The sequence below is a fragment of the Doryrhamphus excisus genome, linkage group LG4, assembly GCF_037039965.1.
Source record: "Doryrhamphus excisus strain RoL-2023G ecotype Guam linkage group LG4, RoL_Dexc_Guam_v1.1, whole genome shotgun sequence".
Lineage (NCBI taxonomy): Eukaryota > Metazoa > Chordata > Actinopteri > Syngnathiformes > Syngnathidae > Doryrhamphus > Doryrhamphus excisus.
Window position 1 is genome coordinate 21,384,093 of NC_136360.1, and position 27,521 is coordinate 21,411,613.

Below are 27,521 nucleotides of genomic sequence, written 5' to 3' on the forward strand. Positions count from 1 at the left end.
TTGAAAATAATTTTGCTTTGAGAAGCAAAATTTTTTGTGTACAGTAAAAAAAAACATCTATTTTAACTGCAATTGTGTATATTTGTTGAATAAATGCCTGGTGTTTGGTTGCCTTTGCTTGTCCGAGACATTCGAGCCTTCAAAGATTGCAAGGGACCCAGCGATGGAAGCAAGATAATTCCCGAAAAACTACTTCCGGCAATGCCTCCGAGTCGCGTCTGGGAACATTTGTAAATAGCAATGAATATATCACACAGATACTTTCATTTTTATGCACTAGAAAATACATGATATTGATAAAATACTGTAGAAAGACTAACTGTGAAGATATACTTTGAAAGTTTTAAGTATGATGTTGTTGTTCCGGTGTACGTTTGGCTTCAGAACAGAGGGTGACCTCTCTTGTCTTCTTGCTGTCAGCGACTCCCTCTGATGATTGTACTGTACCGGAGAAGCCCAAGATGGCTGCAAGTAATTATTTCGGCTTCACCCACGCTGCCGGTTCCCAGTACAGGTAATTCATGCGACATATACCGGTGTCGGCTCAGCGAGCGCTGGAGTCGTAAGAACGTGTCATCGTTCTGTTTCCCGAGAGCCGCTTGCAGTCCTTTTCCGTCTACGCTGCTCTGCTGACACGAGCTAACTTTAGCCGTTGAGCTAGCCGTGTGAGCTAGCTCTGCTCGTGCAACCCGCCTTCAGTTGTGTTTTGGTCGGCGGAAGGTCGGGATAGTTCATATTGATGCTGACGTTTTAAATGTCAAGTGGCAGGAAAAGTGTGTGTGCCGGCCGTAAAGTAGTTTGTTGTCGGATTAAGTGTCTCATGGAACCTGACTTTACTTTAGAGCACAGGTGTCAAACTCACGCCCCGGGGGCCAGATGTGGTTTTCGAATGGAAATAATGTGCGTTTATCTTTCTTTCAAAATTGTAAAATAAAATCAATGCTGCTAAAATTCAGTGTCAAAAATGAATGTTTTTTCAAGTTGGACAGCATAATGTGTATTAATAATAATAATAATAGTAACATATGATCATGCAACAAGCAATTCCAACCATATTTTGCTATCAACAGTTGAATATATGTGTGCCATTGTCACTTATGATTTCAAAGCACATTATCCATCAATTAATTCATCAAATAAATATGATCAATCACATTACTATGTATATAGTACAACATTCACTATTACAAGCATCCCTGTGAGGGCATCAATAAACAGTAAATCAATAAAATGACTCCTGCTTTAGTGCTAAAATGATGATGACATGCCTGCTACTGATGAAAGCATACACTTTAATCTACCACTTCACAACATACACACGTCTTCTTTCAAGATTTCTGCCTTTCAGACTGAATAACGTACTACTATGTTAACAAGAGGTATTGAAGAAAAAGTGCATCATTTTGAGGGGGACTTTTGCCCATCATCCAAATGACCACAATGGGCATAATGGGTCCCCCTTTAAAGGAAAAGTGCACCGTTTTTGGAATTTTGTCCATCATCCGCAGTCCTTATATGTGACATGAACACAAATCTTTCCCTTCTCTGTGTGTTCTAAAGATAATAAAAACTGTAGATTTCATATGCTCACAAAAACACGGCTCTTCATCCCACAAAAAATACTATCAGCCACCTGAAAAGCCAGCTCTGCAGTGTTTGAAAAGTGCAAAGGATTTGCCAGAGACCTCCATAGCGTCACACCGGCTGCTCTGAGCGTGTGTCCGAGTACAGCACACCTTTCTGGGTCACGGCAGGAAGCTCCCTGCGCTGTATACTCTGGTTGGCCTGATAGTAGTGACGTGGTAGTAGTCATGTAATGATCTTTCATTAGGACTAATCAGCGGTCAAATCCTATTTGTTCAAGTCCTTCTTCTCGGTTATTGGTACCGTATTGGTCTTGAGACACAAAAGGTTATCTGCATCACTTAGCAAAAAATGATATTGTGCATCTTGAAAAAAAAAAACATTTTATAAAGCATGAATGAATGAAAGAGTGGCAACTTGGTAGAACCAGGATAGTCGCTGGGACACTTGTATTACCCAATATAGTAGACATCCATTCATTTTCTAGACTACTTATCCTCACGAGGGTCAGGGGGCATGCTAGAGCCTATCCCAGCTGTCTTTGTGTCAGATGCGGGGTACACCCTGGACTGGTGGCCAGCCAATCACAGGGCACATATAGACAAACAACCATTCACACTCACATTCATACCTATGGACAATTTGGAGTGGCTAATTAACCTAGCATGTTTTTGGAATGTGGGAGGAAACCGGAGTACCCGGAGAAAACACACACATGAACGGGGAGAACATGCAAACTCCACACAGAGATGCTAAGCGGAGAATCCAACCCAGGTCTTCCCCATCTCCTGACTGTGTGGCCTACATGCTAACCACTCACCACTCATCCACCGTGTGGCCCTATAGTAGACATAAGACATATTATAGATCCGCATATGTTAGCATTGGTAGAGTACCTTCTTGTTCTTTTTTTTTAAACTTCCTGTTCTGTACAGTAGTTTCTGCAGTGGCTGTTGTCTCACCAGTGGTACATTACTGGCACCTTGTAATCAGTGTAGAATACTACATTTTAGAGTTGGGTGATATTTTTTATATATCAATATACCGGTATAGATGCTTCAAATGACTTGTATATCAATATATATCAATGATAAAGTTGAGCTAATGACTGGATACATAAGATGAATCAAATGCTGTCATTGTGAGAAATAATGTTAGTGTGGAGAAGTATTTACTTTTGCATGTTTATTTTGAACACCGCTCGTCTTGGATGTAAATAGATATTCTCCACACCTCCGTGACCGTCCTTCAAAATAAGAGCACCATTTCCCCCATGTCTGCATAAACAAAACAAGAGTGTGATAAAAAAAATATCTTCCATATTGAGTTGGAATTTCATGGGTGACTACATCTTCCTTCGTGACAAGCACAGGCATGACATTGGATGTTGGAGATTTAGTAGCACTGTGTGCAGAGGCTGACATTCATTAGAACAGTTAGCCGGATTGTTACCAATAAATACATGGGCTTTACCATTTGAGACAAATGTATTTCATGATATGGCTTAAGGTTTGTAGCTTTTTATACAAGAAACTGCTGAATTTAGATTTTATATCGTCGTATCGTGATATTTTCCCAAAATATTGTAATACATTTTAAGGTCTATAGCCCAACCCTACTACATTTCAGGCCATTTTTATGCTTGAAAATACTTAATTTAGGGAAAAAAACCCAATAAAATGTAATTAATTATGCATTTTTGACTCATTATTATTCAGCCATGAAACAGCATGATTTATTCATTTTAAAAAGCCGCAATAGTGACGCAGCAAATTTTGGAAGAGATCACTGAAGTAACCTCCCTCCTGACCCATCTGCTTTTCTGACCACCCTCCAGCCCCCTCAGTACTCCTCCTCCCCCAGCCTACTCGCATCCGTCTGCAGCCACCTATAGCGCCCAGCAGGCTCCGGCGGTGCCTCACTCAGTCACCGCCTCCTACTCTCCTGTCACGGCGCAGGCGGCCCGGCCTGCCGTCACCGCTCCTTACGCCACCTACCAGAGCCACCAGCCCCCGCCAGACTACGCCTTCAGGCAGCCGGACCCTCCGGCACGTCCCCAGCCTGCCACCACCCCACAAACGTATCAGGTGTTCTCAGATGCGGTGAGAGTTCCTGTCATTTTGTGTGTTATGACTTGACATCCCATTGTAAGTGTAAATGTGTGTTTTATCTTTAACTACTGAATACATTTGGCTTGTTTGGTGGAGGAAAAAGTAAAGCGTGCATGCACATTTATTGATAATCCCTCTGCTTTATAAAAGGCAATAGTATGTATTTATAGAGCTTGAATCCAACCATGGGAAATGAAGTGGTATGGTTTGGTATTCTGCACTGATAATACATGCCTGTCTCCTGTACAACAGGACAGCTACAGCTATGCCCGTCCTGCTGTTGTGACCACCTATGACAGTAAACAGTACTACCAGACAAGTGCTGCTCCAGCCCAGAGGAGTTCCTCTGACAGCTACTACCAGACTGGTGAGACACTCATTCGAGACTAGACATCTAGACCCGACTGAGTTGCCATAGAATAGGATTCAATATTAATAAAATGGAACATTATCCTAGTTAGAGCATAGAAAACCTGTTTATGACTTTGTAAATACAATATTTACCATCATTAAAGCCATATACGCCACATTGCTCAGCTGTAATGTGCAGGCTACGGGATCACTGCAGGGTTACCAGACACAGCAATGATTTTAACCATTAACAAGCTAGCGACCTCACTAGCTAGTCTCCATGTGCTGTATTCGAAACTTTAAAAGGTTTCAAGAAGGGCAAAGAAGCCAAAAACATACCACTTCCACACAGAATTGGAGCAGAAGTTATTTTCACTCAATCATGTCGGACATACCATGGCTACATGCAGCGTGACGGCTATCTAATGTCATGTTTAATAATGGAACATTAGGCAGAATACCACACATAGCTAATTTTAACTAATAATACGTCATAATACCACAAAACAGCAACCATTAATGAATTCATAAAATAATTACAAACATGGATAGAGAAAAGGTGCAATAATTGAACTGCAATATTGCGAGGGATGATCAGTAATTTGCATAATATATTATGCCCTTTTGCTGTATTTTTCATTTTGTTCTTTATTTTACTACAACGTGCCACGGGCTCATACACAAAACAAGCCATGGTCTGCAAATGGACTCCAGGCTGCATTTTGGACACACCTGTATTTCACTGGTAAGACAAAGTATTCCCAAAAACAAAAGAGCATCTCCGAGTGCTGTTTTCTTCGTGGTTTCACTCGTCGAACGGCTGGGCTGCAGGCTTCTACGCCTCCTCTTTCACATTCCCCACGCTTCTCCCTCTGCATGTCAGCTCAAATGACAAAAATGCGTCAAATAAACATATTAGCAATTTAATAAAATTGCAAATGGAATGTCGACTAGATAGGGATCCACTGTACTCCACTTTTACCTGTGGTTGTGGAAACGGTAAATCAGTAGGTGATGATCTTGACCTATACTTACTTACATGTTACACTGTCTTAATGCTACCAGTTAAAGAGAGAGTGCACTTTTTTGGAATTTTGCCCATCATCCACAATCCTTACACAAGACAAACACACATCTTTATTTTTGGTGCCTTCTGAGGGTATAAAAACAGCTTAAAGAGGCTGCTAATAAGAAGAAGGTTTTTACGGTTTTCGACCCATGCTGTGAGCACATAGTAACAGGCACATTCCTTCCTGGGTGCTTTGATTTCACATATAACATATAAAGGAACGCTACACCTAGCGACAACAGCCGTGGCGTTACCGTTGGCTAGTGCCCTGAGGCATTGGGAGCGAGTGTGTGGTGACGCCAGTCGCTAGTGGATGTGATGTGGCAAGGTGTCACTATGCCAGTAACGTAGTTCTTGGGCATAACAATGTTAATAACAACAACACTAATAATAACATTGTGGCTGGAGCGCGATTTTAATATGCAGGCCATATTATGGAAATGGAGCTTGTTGGCACTTTTTGGAGGTTTGTTTCAGAAGGCTTTCTAGGCGGAATAGGTGCATCCCCTGAGGTGCAATCCGAGCTGCCTCTGTTTTTATCTCTTTTTGTATCTTTATAAAATAGAAAGACGTGTGTGGTTATGACTCACTAAAGCAGGGGTCGGCAACCTTTACTATCAAAAGAGCCATTTTACCCCCTCACTCACTGAAGAAAAATAGAATGGAGCCGCGAAACATAATTTAACAGCAGAATATAGGGGCTGCATAGCGGTCGAGTGGGTAGCGCGCAGACCTCACAGCTAGGAGACCCGAGTTCAATCCCACCCTCGGCTATCTCTGTGTGGAGTTTGCATGTTCTCCCCATGCACGCCTTAAGAAATGTGTAGCAACATGCTCACATCTAGAGCAATTTGCTAGTCTCCCAAGATTTTGATTGAGGGAATTTTGGGATATCAAAGTAGAGAAAAAGCGGAGTTGATCAAGTACTCTTGCTAGTATACGGCCTCACAGAAAGTCAGATTTTGTTCAAAAGATGCATATTTTCCTCATTTGGGTGTTAAAACAAATATTTGAGCATTGCAAAGGGAGCCACAACAAAGAGGCTGAAGAGCCACATGCGGCTCTGGAGCCGTAGGTTGCTGACCCCTGCACTAAAGGATCGTGGATGATGGGCAAAATACCATAAAAAGTACTTTTCCTTTCAATCCTGCTTGCCCTTGTTAGGAATGGAATATTTTCCAGTGTTCTGGATGAGTACTGCAACATGGATGCGTATATCTCCAGAAGACATTCACAAAACCTTTCACTTGGAACAAACACACCTTGTTCTTTTGAACGATTTCACACACACAAACACACAGTTTCATAATCATTCACCATCCTGTTTCCTGGCTTGGTCGCTTGGCCACCTGGACTGGTTGAAACCACATCAGAGTGGGGGACCCCCTCCACAGAGGCCTCATGAGGATGAGGAACTCAGATTCGCTTGGTCCGTTCTCTCCAGCGCTGACATTGCAGTTGCTTGCATTCACTCCAAATAGAATTCATTGTTAAACGGACTTTCTGACTGTGGTTGTTGTGACAGACCGCTAGACATAACAGACGTCATGGCACCCTTCTCACTCCCTCGCTTTCCTCTTTCAGTCGGCGTGAAGAGCGCTTACTGTCCGGCCCCCACCACTGCGTACAGCCACCCGCCAACTCCCCAGCGGCAGCTCACGGCGCTGAAAGCGGTGACCCCCAGCAGCTCCGTGTCGTCCAGCTACGGCATCTTCCCGGCATCCAGCACCGCGCAGCAGTCGCCGCAGACATCCATTTCGTCCTACACCCTCGGCTCCACGTTCAGCTCCACCGCCTCAGCCACCTCCTACTCAGGTAAAGGAAGTGCGGAGAAAGTCACTGAAACGTTTTCTTCTGCGTCAGCCCGGGTTGAACTCCCCATGAAAAGAGAGTCCATCTTGGCAGAAGCATGACCTCATTTCTTGTGCTTTGTCTCGCTGACCCTCAGGCATCAACTACTCCAGTTATGATCCAGCCGGCTACACCTCTGCATCCACCCCCACCTATTACCAGCCGGCCGTGCAGACTCTGTCCCAGCCTCAACTCGCATCACATCAGTCTCAGCAACAGCAGCTCCAAAAGCCGCAGCCACCCAAGCAGCTGACAAGCGCTTCCTGGGTTAACCCCGGCAGCAACACGGTGACGAGCCCGGCTGGAAACACCTACAAAAAGCCCACTTTTTACCAGAACAAGATGCTGAAGCCCAAGGGCCCCGCCAAGCAACCCCAGCTGCATTACTGTGACATTTGTAAAATTAGCTGTGCAGGCCCTCAGGTGAGATGTTCAAATGCCACGGCTTTGCTTAAAAATGTTATATAATGTTTTGATTTACGTTCTACATTCAAAACAGTAACTTTGCAAAAATGACATTTATGGTCGATGGGGCCAGTCAGAGTTAACAAACGCTTCTCAAGGTAGATGTTGACCTTGGTTCAGTATAGTCTTCATCCAAATAGTAGTCATGCCAAAACATTGTGTTGCTGCTGGATGTTCACAGTATCTGAGTGATACTGTATGTTTTTCTTTTACCAAAAGAGGAAGCTTTAAGACAAAAATGGACGCTGCAAGTGCAGAGAAGAGACAGACGGACACCCACCCCCAGTTTTGTTCTTTCCAGTGATCACATCACTGATGACTGCTATGAAAGAACACCTTTACAAGAAGCATTTGGCTTGGAAGTACGCTAGAAACAATTTTGAAAAAGGATGCTATTTTGCTTGTACACGGGGAAAAAAACACAAGAACGTCAAAGTTCCCATACAACAGAGAAAGCCATGTCTTGTTCACATAGTCTTCTAATCACTTTTCCATGATCGAGACACGGCTGCAAAGCAGGAAATATAAAATAAACGAGGCTACGTAGACCCCTTTACACTCATAAAGAAACCGATTTTAAACAATAATTGAATGAACAGCAACGCCACAGTCATTTACACTTGCCATTCTGTGTTTTTGAAGGTCTTCGATCTCCATGTCGTAAAGCTTAATTAGTTCATGTTCAAAAGTTCTCATATCATCTCCAAATGTTTCCTCCTCCTCAAAAACAATTCAATCGTGACGCCAATCTTGGCTATAATAATGTAAACATCCTCTATTTCTTTTACCTGAGTGATGTTGTCACTTTAAGAAATTAGACTGAACAGCAAGAGCTAGCTCATTATCGCGTGCGCCAAAAACTATTAATGAACATTTTTGAGTGTAGAACGTAATTACAAACTATATTTAAGCAAAGTTGATCAATCATGTCAGGCACCCCAAGGAAGGTTTCATTTGAGTATATTTTGGTATTTGAGGAGGTGATCATTTAGTCGATGATGTGCTGCTTTTCTTCACCACCTGACTGTTGATCTTAACTGAAACAGACATACCGGGAGCACCTGGAGGGCCAGAAACACAAGAAAAAAGAGGCAGGCTTGAAGACTGGCGGGCCGACGGGTCCCAGCAATGCCTCCAGAGGGGTCCAGACTCAGTTGCGCTGCGAGCTGTGTGACGTGGCCTGCACTGGAGTGGACGCCTACGCCGCACACATCCGTGGGGCCAAGCACCAGAAGGTTAGAGCGACTAACGGTGATGTTTTATTCATGTGATCTTCCATCTGGGATGCAATGTCCTGGAGCGCCGTGGTCCACCGGGACTGTGGAGGGGAAAGCAAATCTGTTTGTGTTTTTGACTTTGTCAAGGTGGTGAAACTACACACCAGGCTGGGCAAACCCATCCCCTCCACTGAGCCCGTCCTGGTGAATTCTGCCCCAGCTATCACAACATCAACAGCTGCCAAACACCTGGCCTCCACCGCCGACGTGACCTCGGCAGCCACCATGTCAACTCCTGCCGCGGCATCCAAAGCGACTGCCAACACTGTGACTAAAAGTCTAACGGTCAAGAAACCATTTTCATCCAAAATAACTCTCACCTGTAAGTTTGAGAACATGACACAAATTGATGGCGTTTCTTCACGTGCTGAACTCTACTCTACTCTCACTAGTAATGCAATGCTAGCAATGCTAACGTGCTGACGTTTTATCTATTTTCACAGACGCATATAAAAAATTAGCACTGTCATGCTATGTGTTAGCATTCTAACATTACCATGTTACCATTGCTAGCATGCTAACATTAGCATAGCAACATTACCAGCTGTTTTCATAGGTAGACACATATATAAAGACTTAGCAGTATTATGTACAGTGCATCCGGAAAGTATTCACAGCGCTTCACTTTTTCTACATTTCTACATGTTACAGCCTCATTCCAAATTGTATTAAATTAATCTCTTACCTCAAAATTCTACACAAAATACTCCATTATGACAATGTGAAAACGTTTTTTTTTTTGACTTTTTTTGAATTTCTTAAAAATAGAAAACAAAAAAATGACATTTACATAAGTATTCACAGCCTTTGCCATGAAGCTCAAAATTGAGCTCAGGTACATCTTTTTTCCACTGATCATCCTTGAGATCTTTCTACAGCTTAATTGGAGTCCACCTGCAGTAAATTCAGTTGATTGGACATGATTTGGAAATATAATAACTGTCTATATAAGGTCCCACAGTTGACTGTGCATGTCAGAGCACAAACACCAAGCATGAAGTCAAAAGAACTGTCTGTAGACCTGCGAGACAGGATTGTCTTGAGGCACAAATCTGGGGAAGGATACAGAAACATTTCTGCTGCTTTGAAGGTCCCAATGAGCACAGTGGCCTCCATTATTGGTAAATGGAAGACGTTTGGAACCACCAGGACTCTTCCTAGAGCTGGCCGGCCTTCTAAACTGAGCGATCGGGGAAGAAGGGCCTTAGTCAGGGAGGTGACCAAGGCCCCGATGGTCACTCTGTCAGAGCTCCAGCGTTCCTCTGTGGAGAGAGGAGAGCCTTCCAGAAGGACAACCATCTCTGCAGCAATCCACCAATCAGGCCTGTATGGTAGAGTGGCCAGACGAAAGCCACTCCTTAGTAAAAGGAACATGGCAGCCCGTCTGGAATTTGCCAAAAAGCACCTGAATGACTCTCAGACCATGAGAAACAAAATTCTCTGGTCTGATGGCTTTCGTCTGGCCACTCGCAGGTCTACAGACAGTTCTTTTGACTTCATGCTTGGTGTTTGTGCTCTGACATGCACAGTCAACTGTGGGACCTTACATAGACAGTTATTATATTTCCAAATCATGTCCAATCAACTGAATTTACTGCAGGTGGACTCCAATTAAGCTGTAGAAAGATCTCAAGGATGATCGGTGGAAAAAAGATGCACCTGAGCTCAATTTTGAGCTTCATGGCAAAGGCTGTGATTTTTTTGTTTTCTATTTTTAATAAATTCAAAACATGTCAAAAAAACCTTTTTTCACATTGTCATAATGGAGTATTTTGTGTAGAATTTTGAGGTAAGAGATTAATTTAATACAGTTTGGAATGAGGCTGTAACATGACAAAATGTAGAAAAAGTGAAGCGCTGTGAATACTTTCCGGATGCACTGTATGTACATGTTATGTACTCAACTATTGAGTAATCATTTGCAGTTACCATTATTACCATATTCAATTGCATTGAGAATTATTGAATGAGATCAACTTTTTGGGTGATCTGTACACTGTAAAACTGTCAATGTGAAGTACTTATAATTAGATTTTACAAGTTCAGAGTTTAGCGGTTAGATTTTAAGTGTATGTTAGACATGATAGATCATGTCGACGACCCCTGATCTAAACCCAGTCCAGTAATAGAAACTAGTTCTTTGGCGGTGTTAATATGAAGATGGGCTCATTCTGTCATCCTACTCGGCAGCCAATAAGCCAGCCAGCTCTCCAGCAGCCGTGACGACAGCGCTGGCGATGGCCGTGAAGGTGGAGGAGCCCGCGCAACCACCACCCGTTGTAAAGGCAGAACCTCAGAGCGAGGATGAGGATGGCGACAAGGCGGGTGGCCAAGGGGACATCCAACCAGTCGGCCATGACTATGTCGAGGAGGTGAATGGGGAAAACCACACTGATGTGTATTCAGTTTGTACAGGAGGTTCTTGGGTTTACCTACTGCAGTTACTCATGTAAAATACTATCATAAAAATACTGTAATTTCCTGACAACTCAGCGCTTCACAAAGGCGGCAGGTGTCCATGGTGTAACATGGGATATTTAGTATACAGAAAGATTTTTACAACCTTCAATTAGGGCTGTCAAAAATAGAGCATTAACGGTGGTAACTAATTTATTCCATTAGTTCTGTGAAAATGTTTCGCATCATTAACGTATACGCATTATACGCATTATTTTTAACAGTCATTTCTGTGATGGTTTACTTAAAAATGTTAGCAAAAATAAATTTTTATTGTGGTAAGAAATGCTTGAGAGCCTGATACAGTCATCAAAAGAGCCCTACCTGGCTCCCGAGCCATAGGTTCCCTACCTCTGGTCTAAATAAACAGAAAGACAATGGGAAACAATAGGTGTCTATTTTTATCAATTACTACCGTAATTCTTACTGCAGGAGCACAGTTGGATGCATTTAAATATGCTAGGAAATCCCAGAGGATACATTTCCACTCAAAATGTCCAAACGTGAATTCAACTTTAATTACCTGGTGTCTTTGAACACTTTGGTTACAGGAAAAGTGTACAAAAAGAAATGGCCGTCATCCACAATCCATATGTGAGACATGAACACGCGTCCTTCTCTTTCCTAGTTGTCTTTTACTTTCTGTGCACTATTACTAATTTACGGGAGTCGTCCCTAACCATGAAACCCAAAACAAAATACCTATACTGCCTTGTGGTGTAAAAGTGTTGTGGTGGTGTGGTTTTTAATGTGCGTTCCTCCAAAATGTGTTTCCAGGTGCGTAACAGTGAAGGAAAAGTGATCCGGTTCCACTGCAAGTTGTGCGAATGCAGCTTCAATGACCCAAATGCTAAAGACATGCACCTGAAGGGAAGACGACACAGACTGCAGTACAAGGTAGCTAAGTCCCAGCTGCGTTTTCGGACATATTTCATATCCCTTGTCCTTCATCCTCTTTCTGCTGTTTCTGCAGAGGAAAGTCAACCCGGAGCTCCCCGTGGAGATCAAGCCCAGTAACCGAGCCAGAAAGATGCAGGAGAGCAAACTCAAGAAGCAGAAATCGGTGATGAAGAGGCAGCGAGACGACGAGCAGCGCTGGCACATGGAGATGAGGTCAGAGTGGTGTTTAAAAATAGATTTTTGAATCCAGATCTCCCTGTTGGCCTTGCTCTTGGGTGCACTCGTGCTACAAGGTGCTATTAAGGAGTTTTCGAGCTCTAAGATGTAACTAAGATGCACTGTCTAGGACAGGGGTGGGCAAACTTTTTGTTTCGCGGGCCGCATTGATATGACAAAATTTACGGGGGGGGGGGGGGCAGACTATATATTTTACACGTAACAGTCCACCTGGTATTATTGTATCTGTAAAATTGTCATGCAATCTGCTATTATTATTTATTATTTTATATTTATATTTAAATATTTTTAAAATAATAAAATATTATAATAATTACAATAAAATTAAAATAATAATTATTATATTATTATTATGTAAAATATGCAAATATAACAATAATATTATATATAATTAATATAATAATTAGCATTAATATAATAATTATAATAATAATAATAGTTCTAATAATAATTATAATAATCTAACAATAATAATAATTATTATTATTATGTGCTTGTGTCCCTTTTTTGAGGAGCACTTTGTAAACAACAGACCATGTCAAAAAACGAAATTGATAAAACCATCAAAAGGTTGGCTCAGGCCATGATGCCAGGTTGTATGTTGAGTTTAAATGAAATACTTTGGAAAGATTGGGCGGGCCGTATTCAAACACTTGGCGGGCCGGATGTGGCCCCCGGGCCGTAGTTTGCCCACCCCTGGTCTAGGAGATGTCTTTACTGTATGAATAAAACCTCTTTCTGCTCACTTGCACAGGCGATATGAAGAGGACATGTACTGGAGAAGGATGGAGGAGGAGCAAATGTACTGGGGTGAGCAAAGACGCAGGATGGCCCCCCCACCTCTGATGAGTCGCCCCGGTATGCCAGTGCCCCCTCTTCTGGTGAGTTTGGTTAATGCAGATTTCTTTACCTCGTTTATTGTGGTTAATTGATTAATAGGATTAAATGTTAACAGAATACAGTGGTACTTAGAGCATTGAAAACATGTTCACGACTTTTTAAATATGATTTTTAACATTATTACACCTCTGTGGACATGAAATAGCACCGCTATAGTCACCTTTACACTCCTATTAAATGTATACATTACACCACAGTGCACGACTCTGACACTGCAGAGACTCAAAATGGTCAGCTAGCTACTAAACTTTCAAACAGAGTGGGGAAGACAAAAACTTACCACTTCCACACTGAATGGGAGGAGAAGCCTTTTTCACTCTACATCCAAGACTGGCTCCATCAGGTGCAAATGTAATAATGTGACGCCACTGCCGCCTAGTGACCAGAATACTACATATCATTTATATTTCAAAATGTTTTCATTAATAATAGACCTCAGTCTACTACCAAACGGCCATCATTCATTCATTCCTGAAAAACTGCAATATAGCGAGTGGTGGACAAACTCAACAAGTTCTCGTCCACTGTGTTCAAGTCCACTTTTGTTGGCTCAGTTGATATTGACATGATGGATTAATAGCTGGTGTGTATTTTACACAAGACGTGCGTGCGTCGGCCCGACTCGCCAGACGACCGCCACGTCATGGCCAAACACGCCACCATTTACCCAGGCGAGGAGGAGCTTCAGGCTGTCCAGAGGATCGTCTCCCACTCGGAGCGCGCCCTGAAGCTAGTGTCAGACACCCTGCTGGAGAAGGTCCTGATGCCCAACGTTACTGCCACTGCTGAAAGTGAAGACCAAAAAAGGTAAGATTGGAGGTTTTGTCCATGTAATAATAGTAGTATGTTGGGAACTTCCTTCCTGGCTTTGTCCATGTAATACTAGTAGTATGTTGGGAACTTCCTTCATGGCTTTGTCCATGTAATACTAGTAGTATGTTGGGAACTTCCTTCCTGGCTTTGTCCATGTAGTACTAGTAGTATGTTGGGAACCTCCTTCCTGGGTGTACAGTGCATCCGGAAAGTATTCACAGCGCTTCACTTTTTCTACATTTTGTCATGTTACAGCCTCATTCCAAACTGAATTAAATCAATCTCTTACCTCAAAATTCTACACAAAATACTCCATTATGACAATGTGAAAAAAGGTTTTTTTGACATGTTTTGAATTTATTAAAAATAGAAAACAAAAAAATGACATTTACACAAGTATTCACAGCCTTTGCCATGAAGCTCAAAATTGAGCTCAGGTGCATCTTTTTTCCACTGATCATCCTTGAGATCTTTCTACAGCTTAATTGGAGTCCACCTGCAGTAAATTCAGTTGATTGGACATGATTTGGAAATATAATAACTGTCTATATAAGGTCCCACAGTTGACTGTGCATGTCAGAGCACAAACACCAAGCATGAAGTCAAAAGAACTGTAGACCTGCGAGACAGGATTGTCTTGAGGCACAAATCTGGGGAAGGATACAGAAACATTTCTGCTGCTTTGAAGGTCCCAATGAGCACAGTGGCCTCCATTATTCGTAAATGGAAGACGTTTGGAACCACCAGGACTCTTCCTAGAGCTGGCCGGCCTTCTAAACTGAGCGATCTGGGAAGAAGGGCCTTAGTCAGGGAGGTGACCAAGGCCCCGATGGTCACTCTGTCAGAGCTCCAGCGTTCCTCTGTGGAGAGAGGAGAGCCTTCCAGAAGGACAACCATCTCTGCAGCAATCCACCAATCAGGCCTGTATGGTAGAGTGGCCAGACGAAAGCCACTCCTTAGTAAAAGGAACATGGCAGCCCGTCTGGAATTTGCCAAAAAGCACCTGAATGACTCTCAGACCATGAGAAACAAAATTCTCTGGTCTGATGAGACAAAGATTGAACTCTTTGGTGTGAATGCCAGGCGCCATGTTTGGAGGAAGCCAGGCGCTGCTCATCACCAGGCCAATACCATCCCTACAGTGAAGCATGGTGGTGGCAGCATCATGCTGTGGGGATGTTTTTCAGCAGCAGGAACTGGCAGACTAGTCAGGATAGAAGGAAAAATGAATGCAGCAATATATAGAGATATCCTGGATGAAAACCTGCTCCAGAGCGCTCTTGACCTCAGTAGACTGGTCATGTACCTTGACCATATAGACAGTAGACATTAGCACAAAGCCAAGATCTCAAAAGATTGGCTTCAGAACCACTCCGTGAATGTCCTGGAGTGGCCCAGCCAGAGTCCAGACTTGAATCCGATGGAACATCTCTGGAGAGATCTGAAAATGGCTGTGCACAGACGTCTCCCATCCAACCTGATGGAGCTTGAGACTTATTGCAAAGAAGAATGGGCAAAACTGCCTAAAGATAGGTGTGCTAAACTTGTGGGATCATATTCAAAAAGACTTGAGGCTGTAATTGCTGCCAAAGGTGGATCAACAAAGTATTAAGCAAAGGCTGTGAATACTGATTTTTTTGTTTTCTATTTTTAATAAATTCAAAACATGTCAAAAAAACCTTTTTTCACATTGTCATAATGGAGTATTTTGTGTAGAATTTTGAGGTAAGAGATTAATTTAATACAGTTTGGAATGAGGCTGTAACATGACAAAATGTAGAAAAAGTGAAGCGCTGTGAATACTTTCCCGATGCACTGTATTGATTTCACATAGCAACATGGAAAGGAAAGCTACAACTAGCCTCAAAAACAAAAATATGTTATTGTTTATTAGTTATTAGTAATACGTAATACTAAAAATTATGTTTTTCATTTTAATTTAAAAATAAAATCTATATAAATAATGTACGGTGGTGCCTTGGCTAGGGTCATTAATATGTTCCAGAAAGTTGACTCAAACCAAAAGGGACTCTAACCACAGGAAATATTGCAAAACCTATTCATCTGTTCCAGACACCTACAAATGTTAAAACAGAACACATTTTATAGACAATAAATAAAGTTGTACATGGAGAAAATGATGCAACGATGAAGTGAAACAAGCAGGCGAATGCACGCCATAGCAAAATTCTACCAGAAATTGTGTATGTTAACTGAAAGCGCGCTAACCGGGGCGGATGTTAACCAAGGTACTACTGTCTTACATCCAGTACACACCTCGGTAAATGTTTGGCTAAATGTCTAGCATGTTTTTCCTCTTCCTTGGACAGCACCGAGAGCTCAGCTCGGCTGCTCAAGGGTGTGATGCGGGTGGGCATCCTGTCCAAAGGCCTGCTGCTCCGGGGAGACACTAATGTGCAACTCATTCTGCTGGCAGCTAAGAAGCCCAGTGTCTCTTTGCTCAAGAGCATCGCGAAGCAGCTGCCCAAAAATCTGGCGGTAAGAACACCTCACAGCCGGGGGGGGGGTCTTTGTATCATGCAGAAGCTGACCAAGATTGAAGGTTATACTGTAGAAATTAAACGAGTGCCTGGTATTTTTGATGAGCACTGTACCCTGACAACCACATTCTCACCAATTGTCAGTAATTAACTTTTTTAAGAAGAAGAACTTGGCAATGCAGTAGAAGTAAAGCTTTGGGGCACATTCATCTGTATCCAGCCTCTCTTCACTGTGGGTTTCTGTACTTGACAAAGCATTATTGTGACATCTGTAGGTCGCCAGTCAGAGGACGCCAACCTGAAGGATGTAACATGTTGAAATAACCCACCTCAGCCCTCCCTGCTGTTTAAGCTACGTTCACACCGACGCCGAATGTCGCACTTTGAATTGGCGACGAATTCGGCGTCATTTTTCAAAAAAATCTCACATTCTCCTCAGATATGTTTAAGCTCTGATAAGCTCTGATACGCTCTGATACAAAATTCGTTCCCGCTTTAGGCGACAAATTATTTCCCAAATCGCTACGGCAACTCACGCTTTGATTTGGATTTGTTACGCTTTAAATCACGCTTTGATACGCTTTAATACTCATTGATAAGCTTTGGTGCGCTTATCACGCTTTAAATAACGCTCTGATACGATTATTAAGCTTTCTTGTGCATTGATAGGCTCTGTTACGCAATGGAAAATTTCGAGATCCCGACTGCATCCCGCCTCTGATCCAGAGCGTATTGTAGCGACCCTGACGTATTCATGTTGACGTTGTGCTCTTGGGTGTCCGACTGTTCCGGGTGACTGTGAATGCACCAGGGGGTGGGGGCGTGTCTGGTGGAGGAAGTACTGTTGTGTTACGGCCGACAGTAGCCAGTATTATTGTTGTGCAATAAAAAAGCTTGTCAGCGATCGCAGTCGTGTAATTTCCATAGCGTCGGCAACGACGCTACAATATATAAAGATGCAGCAGATCCATTGATCCTTTGAACCAAGCTCTGTTAAGCTTTCCTACGCAATTCGTGACAGATCGCCTCAAATTTTTAAACAGTTTAAAAAATTTTTGGCGCTCTTGCCGAATGTCCCGAATTGCTCAAACCTTTCTTACGCTGTATTACGGTCTTTACGCTTTCATTAAGCTTTGTTACGCTTTGCCGCCGCTTTGCTCGCCGATTTAATTCGCCATCAATTCGGCGTCGGTGTGAACGTAGCTTTACCAAATGTTTGATTTGCTGATCTTTAGATATCCTGCCTGGTTAGGACACACGAATCCTACAGAGTGAGACACGGGCCCTCATAAACTGTCCACTCCTTCTCTTACGTAGAAGAGATGTTGTCAAGAGAGAACTGTATTCATGATAAGTGTTAAAGCCTAGCCCCCTCCCTTAAGGCGGCACAATAAGACTTGTTACCCGCCACCTCCTCTGTAGTGAGTAATTCCAAGTGTCCTTTTAACCGGCAGACATGTTCTGAAGATCAGTATGAGGTGCAGGCTCACCCCGAGGAGGCGAACATCGTCATATTATCGAGCAAGGAGCCCATAATGCAGGTGACGGTTTCTCTCACCTCGCCGCTCATGAGGGACGACCCTGCTGCCGAGGACAAGCAGGCAGGAGGAAAAGCGGCTGAGAAAGGTTAGAGAAGCCAAAGCTTTCAGTACCAGAGAAGCACATGTTGGCGATGTGTCTAATAATACACTCACAGTACGAACCCCCCCCTGCTTTGCCCTTTGCTCCTGTTAGCCAACTAAAATTTTGAATGACATATTGGACTCCCTGCCTTTTTTTGTCCTTTTAAACCCTAAATTAAGAAAATTCCTGTTCATTTGTCCCAATGTTTTCACCTCCCCACCCATTGTTGCAGTTACACAATTAAGGCCCTCAGTCTTTCGATCTTTACACAACATGGGAATAGAAAGCCGGGCTCTCCGACCTTTCTATGCCTCGGAGTGTGTGTTTAGCTCAAGAACACACACTCTCACAAACAAGAAAGAGAACACGCGAGAGATCTGTTGAGCACATGTCCGCTACACACAGTTGAGAAAACAATTCTATTACCGTTACGTGGTCAAACGTCTGTAGTCACATGTTGAATGCAGGCGTTTCTTTCAGGCCCTGTCCACACGTAGCAGTGATGTCCACACAACCTCGCATTAAAAACAGAAATGCATCCACACGTAATCTCATAAATGATAAGACTGAAATTCGGAAATGGTTGCGCCATTCCTTCAGGTCAGGGGTCCCAAAAACTGAGCCAAAAGCGACATTGGAGCCTATTACGAGGAAGATGCCGTGGCCTTCGAATAGTCATTTCAGGGAAAAAGTGCTTCTTCGCCTCTGCTCTTCACCGTGAAGTGTTTGGGCTTGCAACAATGGCTACAACCAACACAGCTCTTAGGGCAGGTTGCGCGTGGAAATGTATACGTCCGGTTATTTGCTCCCATAACCATACCCAAACACATAACACACTTTGGCTGCTGATTCTTTTTCAGTGCCAGATATCTGCGGGCTTGTGTGGATGGAATAACTTCCTTTTAAGAGATACCCACCACCATGTGGACAGGGTCTCAGTCCTAAGAACCAGGCCACCGCTGCAGCTTGTCTTTCTTTTGTTTTTGTTTTTTTTGTGTCACATAACACATCAGGTGAGCATCGCCCTCAATGGACATTTTAGTTTGTTCTAGTACAGGGGTGTGCAAATGGTTTTCCTCCATGGTTTTTACCTCCAAAGCCCATGTGGCCTTCAGATTAGCTCAAGAACAAGGATCAGAGAGCTTCATGGAAAGGGTTTCCATGGTCGAGCAGCTGCATCACCTGCAGTGCAAAGCATTGGTCCGATGCAATGTTGTAAAGCACACCGCCACTCTAGACTCTAGAACAGTGGAGACGCCTTCTCTGGAGTGACAAGCGGCGCCAGTTTGGGCTTGGTGGTTGCCGAGTGACCAATACTTGTCGGACTGCGTCAGTGGAGGTGTGATTGTGGCGTGGGGTTGTTTTTAAGGGGCTGGGCTCGGCTCCTCCGTTCCACTCATAGGAACTCTGAATGCTTCAGCATACCAAGACATGTTGGACAAATCTTCCAACATGAGCAAGGTCCATCAAGACATGGATGAACTTGACTTGACCTGCACCCGAAAGAACACCTTTGTGATGAGACTTCTCATCCAACATTAATGTGTGACCTCACAAATGTGCTTCTGGATGAATGCTCCAAAATTCCCATAAACACACTCCTTAATCTTGTGGGCAGAGAGTTGAAGCTGCATGGGGTCAAGCATATAGCAAATATTTTTGCAATATAAGAAAAAACATCTCAGCTGTATAATATAAACTTAATATCAGATTTCACTTGCTCTTTTCCTCAGTTTTTTCTGTTGATTGATCGATTTATTTAAAAAAAATTTTTTTTTTTTTTGCAAATTGGCACCAGGCCGCACTTTGGACACCCCTGCTCTAGTATTTAGTACAGTGGCCGAGAAGTGCAAACGTACAGAACACACAAAAGCACATAAACACCATGAAACGTGTGTGAAAGTGGTGCAGTCAGCAGACTACCAGGGCTGCCAGACCTGAGAGATGGCCGTCTTTAAGACATCATATTTTTTTTTAACTATTTTTACTGCCAAGAGTTAACAAGAGCCTAACTTCCTGGTAGCCTGGCTAGCTTCCTCATTGCAGCATTGTCCCGTCACATGTGTTTTATGGTGTTTGTGTGTCTTAGAAAGCTTAGCCGACCTAACAATTTTCCTTGAGTGGTTTTGCTAAACCTGTCATTGTGTTCTTGTCATAAACAACTTAAAGGAAAAGTTAAATTTTATTTTGCTCATCATCCATAATCCTTATGCTGAGACACTGAAAATAGAAAAAAAGCTTAAAGAGGCAGCTAATTAATGCAATACTGGGACACGCCTATTGTGCCTATGTAAACACCTCCAAAAACCTCCAGCAAGGTTTTATATCTATGGCGTGAGTATGTGGTAAAAGATGTAATACTTACTGTATTGAAGCTGTGGTGGCGGCAGCTCTAATATGTAGCATTAACATAGGTTGGTAGTTGCTATCCCGCTAGCAACAATGTTTAGGGGTGTCACGAGACAAGACAATAAACGAAATTGGGTCCACAAGACGAGACAAGATTTTAACATTCTTTTATTTTTAAATCCAATGGGAAAAAAATCAGAACTTTATTCATCTTTTTTCCCCCTAATAATTGCTACTACATTACATTCTATTGTTTTATGGAATGCTGTGGTGAAGCATCTCGGTGCTGAACCAAAGCACCTTACTGCCCCTTTTGGAGGCAAGAGACGAGGAAAACAGGCACCAGTGCGTTTGGCAATTTATGGAGGCCGGCAAAATGGCAGTTCTTTTGCGGTTATTGTGTAATTGATGTATTAATGTATTGATTTTCAAAGTGAGAATTCTTGTGTCCTGGAATCTTGTGACACCCCTAACAACAACAACAACAACAACAATGTGGATGCAGTTTGGTTAATATGGTGGTCACATTATGAAAATGTAACGTTTTTTTCAGAAGTCATTACAGGCGGAATAGGTGCATCCCATATCTTAGCTTCCTCTTTTTAGCTGTTTTTATATCTTTAGAATGCACAGAAAAGAGAGAGACGTGTTTATGTCTAACATAAGGATTGTGGATGATTTAAAAGTTTTTAAGTTTAAAAGAAAGTGCACTTCTATAAAGATGAGCACACCAGCATGTCTTTGTCTTTATTTTTGAAACAGACAACACTGTTTTATTACTAATTGTGCTCATCTTCTTAGTTGACATTTTTATTAGTGAGTATTTTGTTCTGTTTGTGTTTATCGGCAGTCATGGAAGCATGTTTACACGTCCAAGCAGGGAAGGCACACTGACCCCGAAACCGACGATGGTCATTGACCATGCCATCGGCGACTGTGCCTTCTCTGCTCGGCGTATCAATGCCTGAGAGGGATTCTTTGGGGAACACCATCAGCTTTTGAAGACATTTCCAAGGAGCTCAAGCGCATGTTTGTAGTTCAGTGCTTCAAAGAGGCGGCCCGCTTGCACACATCTGCTCATCACAAAGGGAATCCCAACGAAAAAAGACGTTTGCAATGCGGTGGTGTTTGATAGACACGGGAACTGATGTCTCTTGTACCTCACTGGCCTGCTAACTGCGTGGCCTGCAGTCACATTGAAAAGACCAATGTGGAGAACTTTAGCGAACTAGCCTGCTATAATGGTCATTTAGGATTGACGGTTTCAGACAGGCATTCATGTAAGAGAATGTGGATTTGGTTTTAGTTCAGTTTGGGTTGCACTGCTTCTAATATAGGGCGCATGTATTACACTGTGACAATCTGCAACCTCGCCACTAGGTGCCACTCAATCCTTCACATTGGTCCTATAGTGTTGTCTGATGATGGACAAGCTCACGTTTGCATGTGTCTATGTTGTATTTTGTGTGTTTCTTCCGATTGATAACAGTAACAATAACATAGTGTAGCAATAGTTCTAACACCAAGCGAGCGTAGCTCCTGATTGGAATGTTCCATGGTTCCTTTCTCTCACACGACCACCCTTCACTCTTTGATTTCTTTGTTTGAACAAGCCCAACTAAAGACTAAAGGCAGACCAAATCTCTGGTCATGAGTTTTACATGTAAAGCAGTGTGTGCTGGTTATGGTGGTCTCATGGTTGTGATCTTTGAGCATCCACACGTTATCTCCTCCAGAAGTGGCAGAGAAGGATCCTCCGGATCTTCTGAATAAGAAGAAATGTCTGGAACACCTGGCCGCTCTCCGCCATGCCAAATGGTTTCAGGTACAAGCTTTGCAAAGCATCTTTACATCCGACTCAGGAGTTGGTGTCATATCATGTCCTTGATGGTTTCTCTCAAGGCTCGTGCCAACGGTCTGCAGTCCTGCGTGATCATCATTCGAGTCCTTCGGGATTTATGTCAGCGTGTGCCCGTCTGGGCGAAGATGCCTAGCTGGGTGAGCTTATCACGACTTTCTTAAACATTCCTTCAAAACAAAACTCACCACACCCTGCCAAGTGTTCGCCCCCAAATGCCTCACCAATCTAAAGCTTTTCAAAGCACCACCATGGTGAGACATTTTTTTGAGGCACGTTTTGCAGGGTCCAATATTTTTTTATCCCTTTTTTTTTTTCATTAAAGGCAACCTACCTTTTCTGAGCTATAAATGTAGTTAGAATGTTGTATTCTGGTGTTAAACCATGCCAATGTTTCACATCATGAGGTTTGTGCATTTGGACGTGTGCCCTGAAAGAAGTTCAGGATGGTTCTGAATGCTCAGTTTCAAAAGGCGTGGTAAAACGGTCCCTTTGTGATGTCACAGAGGAGCGGGCTTCCTTATACAGTGCATCCGGAAAGTATTCACAGCGCTTCACATTTTCTACATTTTGTCATGTTACAGCCTCATTCCAAACTGAATTAAATTAATCTCTTACCTCAAAATTCTACACAAAATACTCCATTATGACAATGTGAAAAAAGGTTTTTTTGACATGTTTTGAATTTATTAAAAATAGAAAACAAAAAAATCACATTTACATAAGTATTCACAGCCTTTGCTTAATACTTTGTTGATCCACCTTTGGCAGCAATTACAGCCTCAAGTCTTTTTGAATATGATCCCACAAGTTTAGCACACCTATCTTTAGGCAGTTTTGCCCATTCTTCTTTGCAATAAGTCTCAAGCTCCATCAGGTTGGATGGGAGACGTCTGTGCACAGCCATTTTCAGATCTCTCCAGAGATGTTCCATCGGATTCAAGTCTGGACTCTGGCTGGGCCACTCCAGGACATTCACAGAGTGGTTCTGAAGCCAATCTTTTGAGATCTTGGCTGTGTGCTAATGTCTACTGTCTATATGGTCAAGGTACATGACCAGTCTACTGAGGTCAAGAGCGCTCTGGAGCAGGTTTTCATCCAGGATATCTCTATATATTGCTGCATTCATTTTTCCTTCTATCCTGACTAGTCTGCCAGTTCCTGCTGCTGAAAAACATCCCCACAGCATGATGCTGCCACCACCATGCTTCACTGTAGGGATGGTATTGGCCTGGTGATGAGCAGTGCCTGGTTTCCTCCAAACATGGCGCCTGGCATTCACACCAAAGAGTTCAATCTTTGTCTCATCAGACCAGAGAATTTTGTTTCTCATGGTCTGAGAGTCATTCAGGTGCTTTTTTGGCAAATTCCAGACGGGCTGCCATGTTCCTTTTACTAAGGAGTGGCTTTCGTCTGGCCACTCTACCATACAGGCCTGATTGGTGGATTGCTGCAGAGATGGTTGTCCTTCTGGAAGGCTCTCCTCTCTCCACAGAGGAACGCTGGAGCTCTGACAGAGTGACCATCGGGGCCTTGGTCACCTCCCTGACTAAGGCCCTTCTTCCCCGATCGCTCAGTTTAGAAGGCCGGCCAGCTCTAGGAAGAGTCCTGGTGGTTCCAAACGTCTTCCATTTACGAATAATGGAGGCCACTGTGCTCATTGGGACCTTCAAAGCAGCAGAAATTTTTCTGTAGACAGTTATTATATTTCCAAATCATGTCCAATCAACTGAATCTACTGCAGGTGGACTCCAATTAAGCTGTAGAAAGATCTCAAGGATGATCAGTGGAAAAAAGATGCATCTGAGCTCAATTTTGAGCTTCATGGCAAAGGCTGTGAATACTTATGTAAATGTCATTTTTTTGTTTTCTATTTTTAATAAATTAAAAAAAAGTAAAAAAAAAACTTTTTCACATTGTCATAATGGAGTATTTTGTGTAGAATTTTGAGGTAAGAGATTAAATTAATACAATTTGGAATGAGGCTGTAACATGACAAAATGTAGAAAAAGTGAAGCGCTGTGAATACTTTCCGGATGCACTGTATGGGCTTGGCTGTAAGCGCTCTGCCCTCCCCCACTCCCCTAAGCTCTGATACTCACCGACACAAGCTCAGAAGTTATTATATGTGGTGACTCCCAGCAAGAGATGAATATTTTCATCTGTCAATGGTATTTTGAAAAATGAGCACAATAGGTCTCCTTTAAAGGTGACCTGTTGTGACCTGGTTTGCGGACTCCTATAGAGCAGCTACACACGATAACATGCACAGAAAGCTTTTTTTGATCTTGTCTAAACATAATTTTAACAATATTTAAGACAAAAGTGGAAAAATCTGCAGCAATATAATGAGAAGAAGTGGTAACTTTATGAGAATTCCATAATTATTATTTTATTATCAAAGTTGCAATTTGTGGAAAATTAGGTTGCGGAAAAAGTTTGAATGTTAGAAAAATCGGGTCAAAATATTATAGGGAAAAAGTTCAAAATAATTACTTAATTTACAAGAGGTGAGTTCAAACCAGAGGATAATGGGGGGGAATGTCTGTTATTTTCCAAGAATGAAGTCAAATTATTATTATTATTTTACGACAATAAAGTTGTAAAATTCTAAAGAAAAACTGTCCTTAAAAAAAAAATTTTAAAAAAAATTCCATTCTAATATTATGAGAAACAATGAAAACAAGATGTTGTCATTTCTGGAAAATTTGATTGGGGAAAAAGTTATACTATCATGACAATAATGTCAATATATTACGAGAAGAAAATGTACAAAGATTATGTAAGTAGAAAATTAAAATAGTTTGAAAATAAACAAAGAAAACAACTAATAAAAACAAAACATCATAGGTTTTTCAAAAAGCTGATATGCTTGAAATATATATTACATCTTAGCATTAGAAAATATCAAGTTGCCCTCGCATCTTTTCAGTATTTTTCAGTATTTGGCCCTCAGTGTAAAAAGGTTGGCCTTGATTGACTCCACTTTTTATCGACTATTTTTCCTTCTCATGGTGATGAAGGACAAAGTGTATCTCTTGCAAAGGTGCGTCTTATTATCTGCTTGCACATGAAAAACATACCCTCATACTGTATCTGAGTGGCAATCTGGAGCCCTGAAATAGCCCTGAAATAGCTCTGAAATAGCCCCGATGTAGCCCCGAAATATCCCTGATATAGCCCCGATATAGCCCCGAAATAGCCCTAATATAGCCCTGAAATAGCCCTGAAGTTTTGTGCATACCAACATTCTCTCAATCAATTTCTCCTCGAGTTTTGGCACCTTTTCTATGCACGCCTCTTTAAGCCCTGCCATCTTCCAGGCCATGGAGCTCCTGGTGGAGAAGGTCATCAGCAGTGCAACGGGCCCGCTCAGCCCCGGAGAGGCCCTGCGTCGGGTGCTGGAATGCTTGGCCACTGGCATCCTGCTTTCAGGTGCGACTAACCATCATTGACAAATGGACAAAGTTGACACCTGGACTCCTTTCACAGACGGCACCGGGCTGTGGGACCCCTGCGAAAGAGAGCCCACAGACGCCTTGCAGGGCATGAAGGTGGAAGACCGGGAGTACCTCACCACCAGCGCGCAGGTGAAGTGACGATGTCCCACCCCGCGGGTTTTTATTCATAACTAGCACATCTGACCACTGCGTTGTCTCTGACTGCAGCACGCGCTACGCCTGCTTGCTTTCCGCCAAATCCACAAGGTCCTCGGCATGGACTCCCTGCCCGTGTCCAAGGCCGGCGCTCGCAAGCGCAGACGTGACATCGGCGACACAAGCGAAGGCGAGGGGGAGGGCAAAAAGGACAAGAAGGAAGAAGCCGCCAGGGCTTGACGCCTGGAAGGCAGCTTGATGGTTTAAGTCCCGTAGAATGTCACAATGTCAAATATTCAGACTTTGAAACTTGAGAATGCCGAAGCCGACATGATCACTAATTACCGATGTAGACGTGTGCGCAGTCAACATTAAAACGATGGCGTTTCATTCTAACGGCACACTAACGCCTCTGCGTTTCATCTCTGGTGGTTTAGCTACCGCTGAAGTTGGCACAGGAGACGCCGCTGCGAGAAGTGGCAGCGGACGCTGGGGGAGGGGGGGCACAGCATGGACGACGCACACATTTGTCATGTTGGGAACGTACCAATCCCTGGAACAAACAAGGCAGGACACCTTGAAATGAGAATGAAATCAAAGCAGCTCATCTTCCGGCATGAGGCAGGAAGAAGTACGACTGAGGCCCTTTTCACGAGCATTATTATTATTTTGAACAAATAACAGCGGTGCCTTAGTTAACTCATCACTAAGCCTTTCCAGAAGGTCCAACCAATTACTCTATTCCACACCGCCAGAAATATTACGACGACATAATAGAATCCAACCATGGTTACAGATGACACATGAATGTATGAGTGAGTCTGCCCCGCTAGCCTGCTAGAGGTTCTGCGGGTAGCTGCTGAAAATAATAGCGTTTCAGGGCACCCAGAACGCCATTTTTGTGTGCTGCAAGGATAAAATAGTTTGACTTGAAAAGGTTTCCGTGTGGATAGCCCCTTAAATGTCAAATTTTCTTGCAGTGGGGTTAAGCCAACAATTTGGCTTAAGAGATGACACCGCCTGATTTACTTTGAGCTGCTAAGAGCAACTGATTTTATTTGCAAGGCTGTCTAAATTGATTCTAAATGTTCTTTTTGAGTTCGTTATAAGACAATTTATCCTCTACATTTGTATTGTAATTGGTTTTAAGCTGATGTAAATAAACGATATTGGAGAAGAAAGAAAGCCCTCACCCTGACTGGCGTGTGACTGTTTGCCACTTTGAGCAGTGATTGAGGAAGTAATGTGACGGACTCCCCTTACTGGTGACAATGGTCAGTGACTGTCATCCCTTCTCCCAAGGAAGACGTTGCCTCAGGTAATAACATTCATTAGTCGCCAAGAAAGCTCTTTGCCTCCTCGTCTACTTCTTCAATGTGTTTGTTTTTTATTGAAAGGTGTCCGAGACGTCCATGAAACCTTCTGATCTGCTCATAGCAAAGGTAGGCCTCATCACAAACTCCACTTTCCACTTTCAAAGCATTGCACCCAAACAGTTGGTGTGTGGTTCTGCTAAAGCTTAAATACTAAAGCAAAATACTGTAAGTATGACATGTTACCATGAATGTAGCTGTTACTA

At 42.8% G+C, this 27,521-nt stretch overlaps 1 protein-coding gene across 1 annotated transcript; it reads left to right on the top strand.

Moving 5' to 3' along the window:
• Positions 1–353: 353 nt before the first annotated feature.
• Positions 354–27,242, top strand: zfr2 (zinc finger RNA binding protein 2). Its single transcript, XM_078790360.1, has 19 exons — positions 354–514; positions 3,422–3,686; positions 3,948–4,062; positions 6,700–6,930; positions 7,064–7,389; positions 8,478–8,666; positions 8,796–9,030; positions 10,899–11,080; positions 11,943–12,062; positions 12,139–12,278; positions 13,057–13,183; positions 13,804–14,009; positions 16,346–16,514; positions 17,971–18,142; positions 22,225–22,313; positions 22,391–22,486; positions 25,670–25,781; positions 25,839–25,936; positions 26,015–27,242. The coding sequence occupies exons 1-19, from the start codon at positions 462–464 to the stop codon at positions 26,180–26,182; spliced, it is 3,093 nt and encodes a 1,030-aa protein (XP_078646486.1). The 5' UTR covers positions 354–461; the 3' UTR covers positions 26,183–27,242.
• Positions 27,243–27,521: the final 279 nt, after the last annotated feature.

What these genes read in the sequence shown, in the direction of transcription:
- zfr2 (XM_078790360.1), top strand. Translation starts at nt 462, where the DNA reads ATGGCTGCAAGTAATTATTTCGGCTTCACCCACGCTGCCGGTTCCCAG. An exon ending in TTAGCTGTGCAGGCCCTCAG is followed by an intron (nt 7,390 to 8,477) that starts GTGAGATGTTCA and finishes TAACTGAAACAG; the next exon opens with ACATACCGGGAGCACCTGGA. An exon ending in CGCTGGCACATGGAGATGAG is followed by an intron (nt 12,279 to 13,056) that starts GTCAGAGTGGTG and finishes TCACTTGCACAG; the next exon opens with GCGATATGAAGAGGACATGT.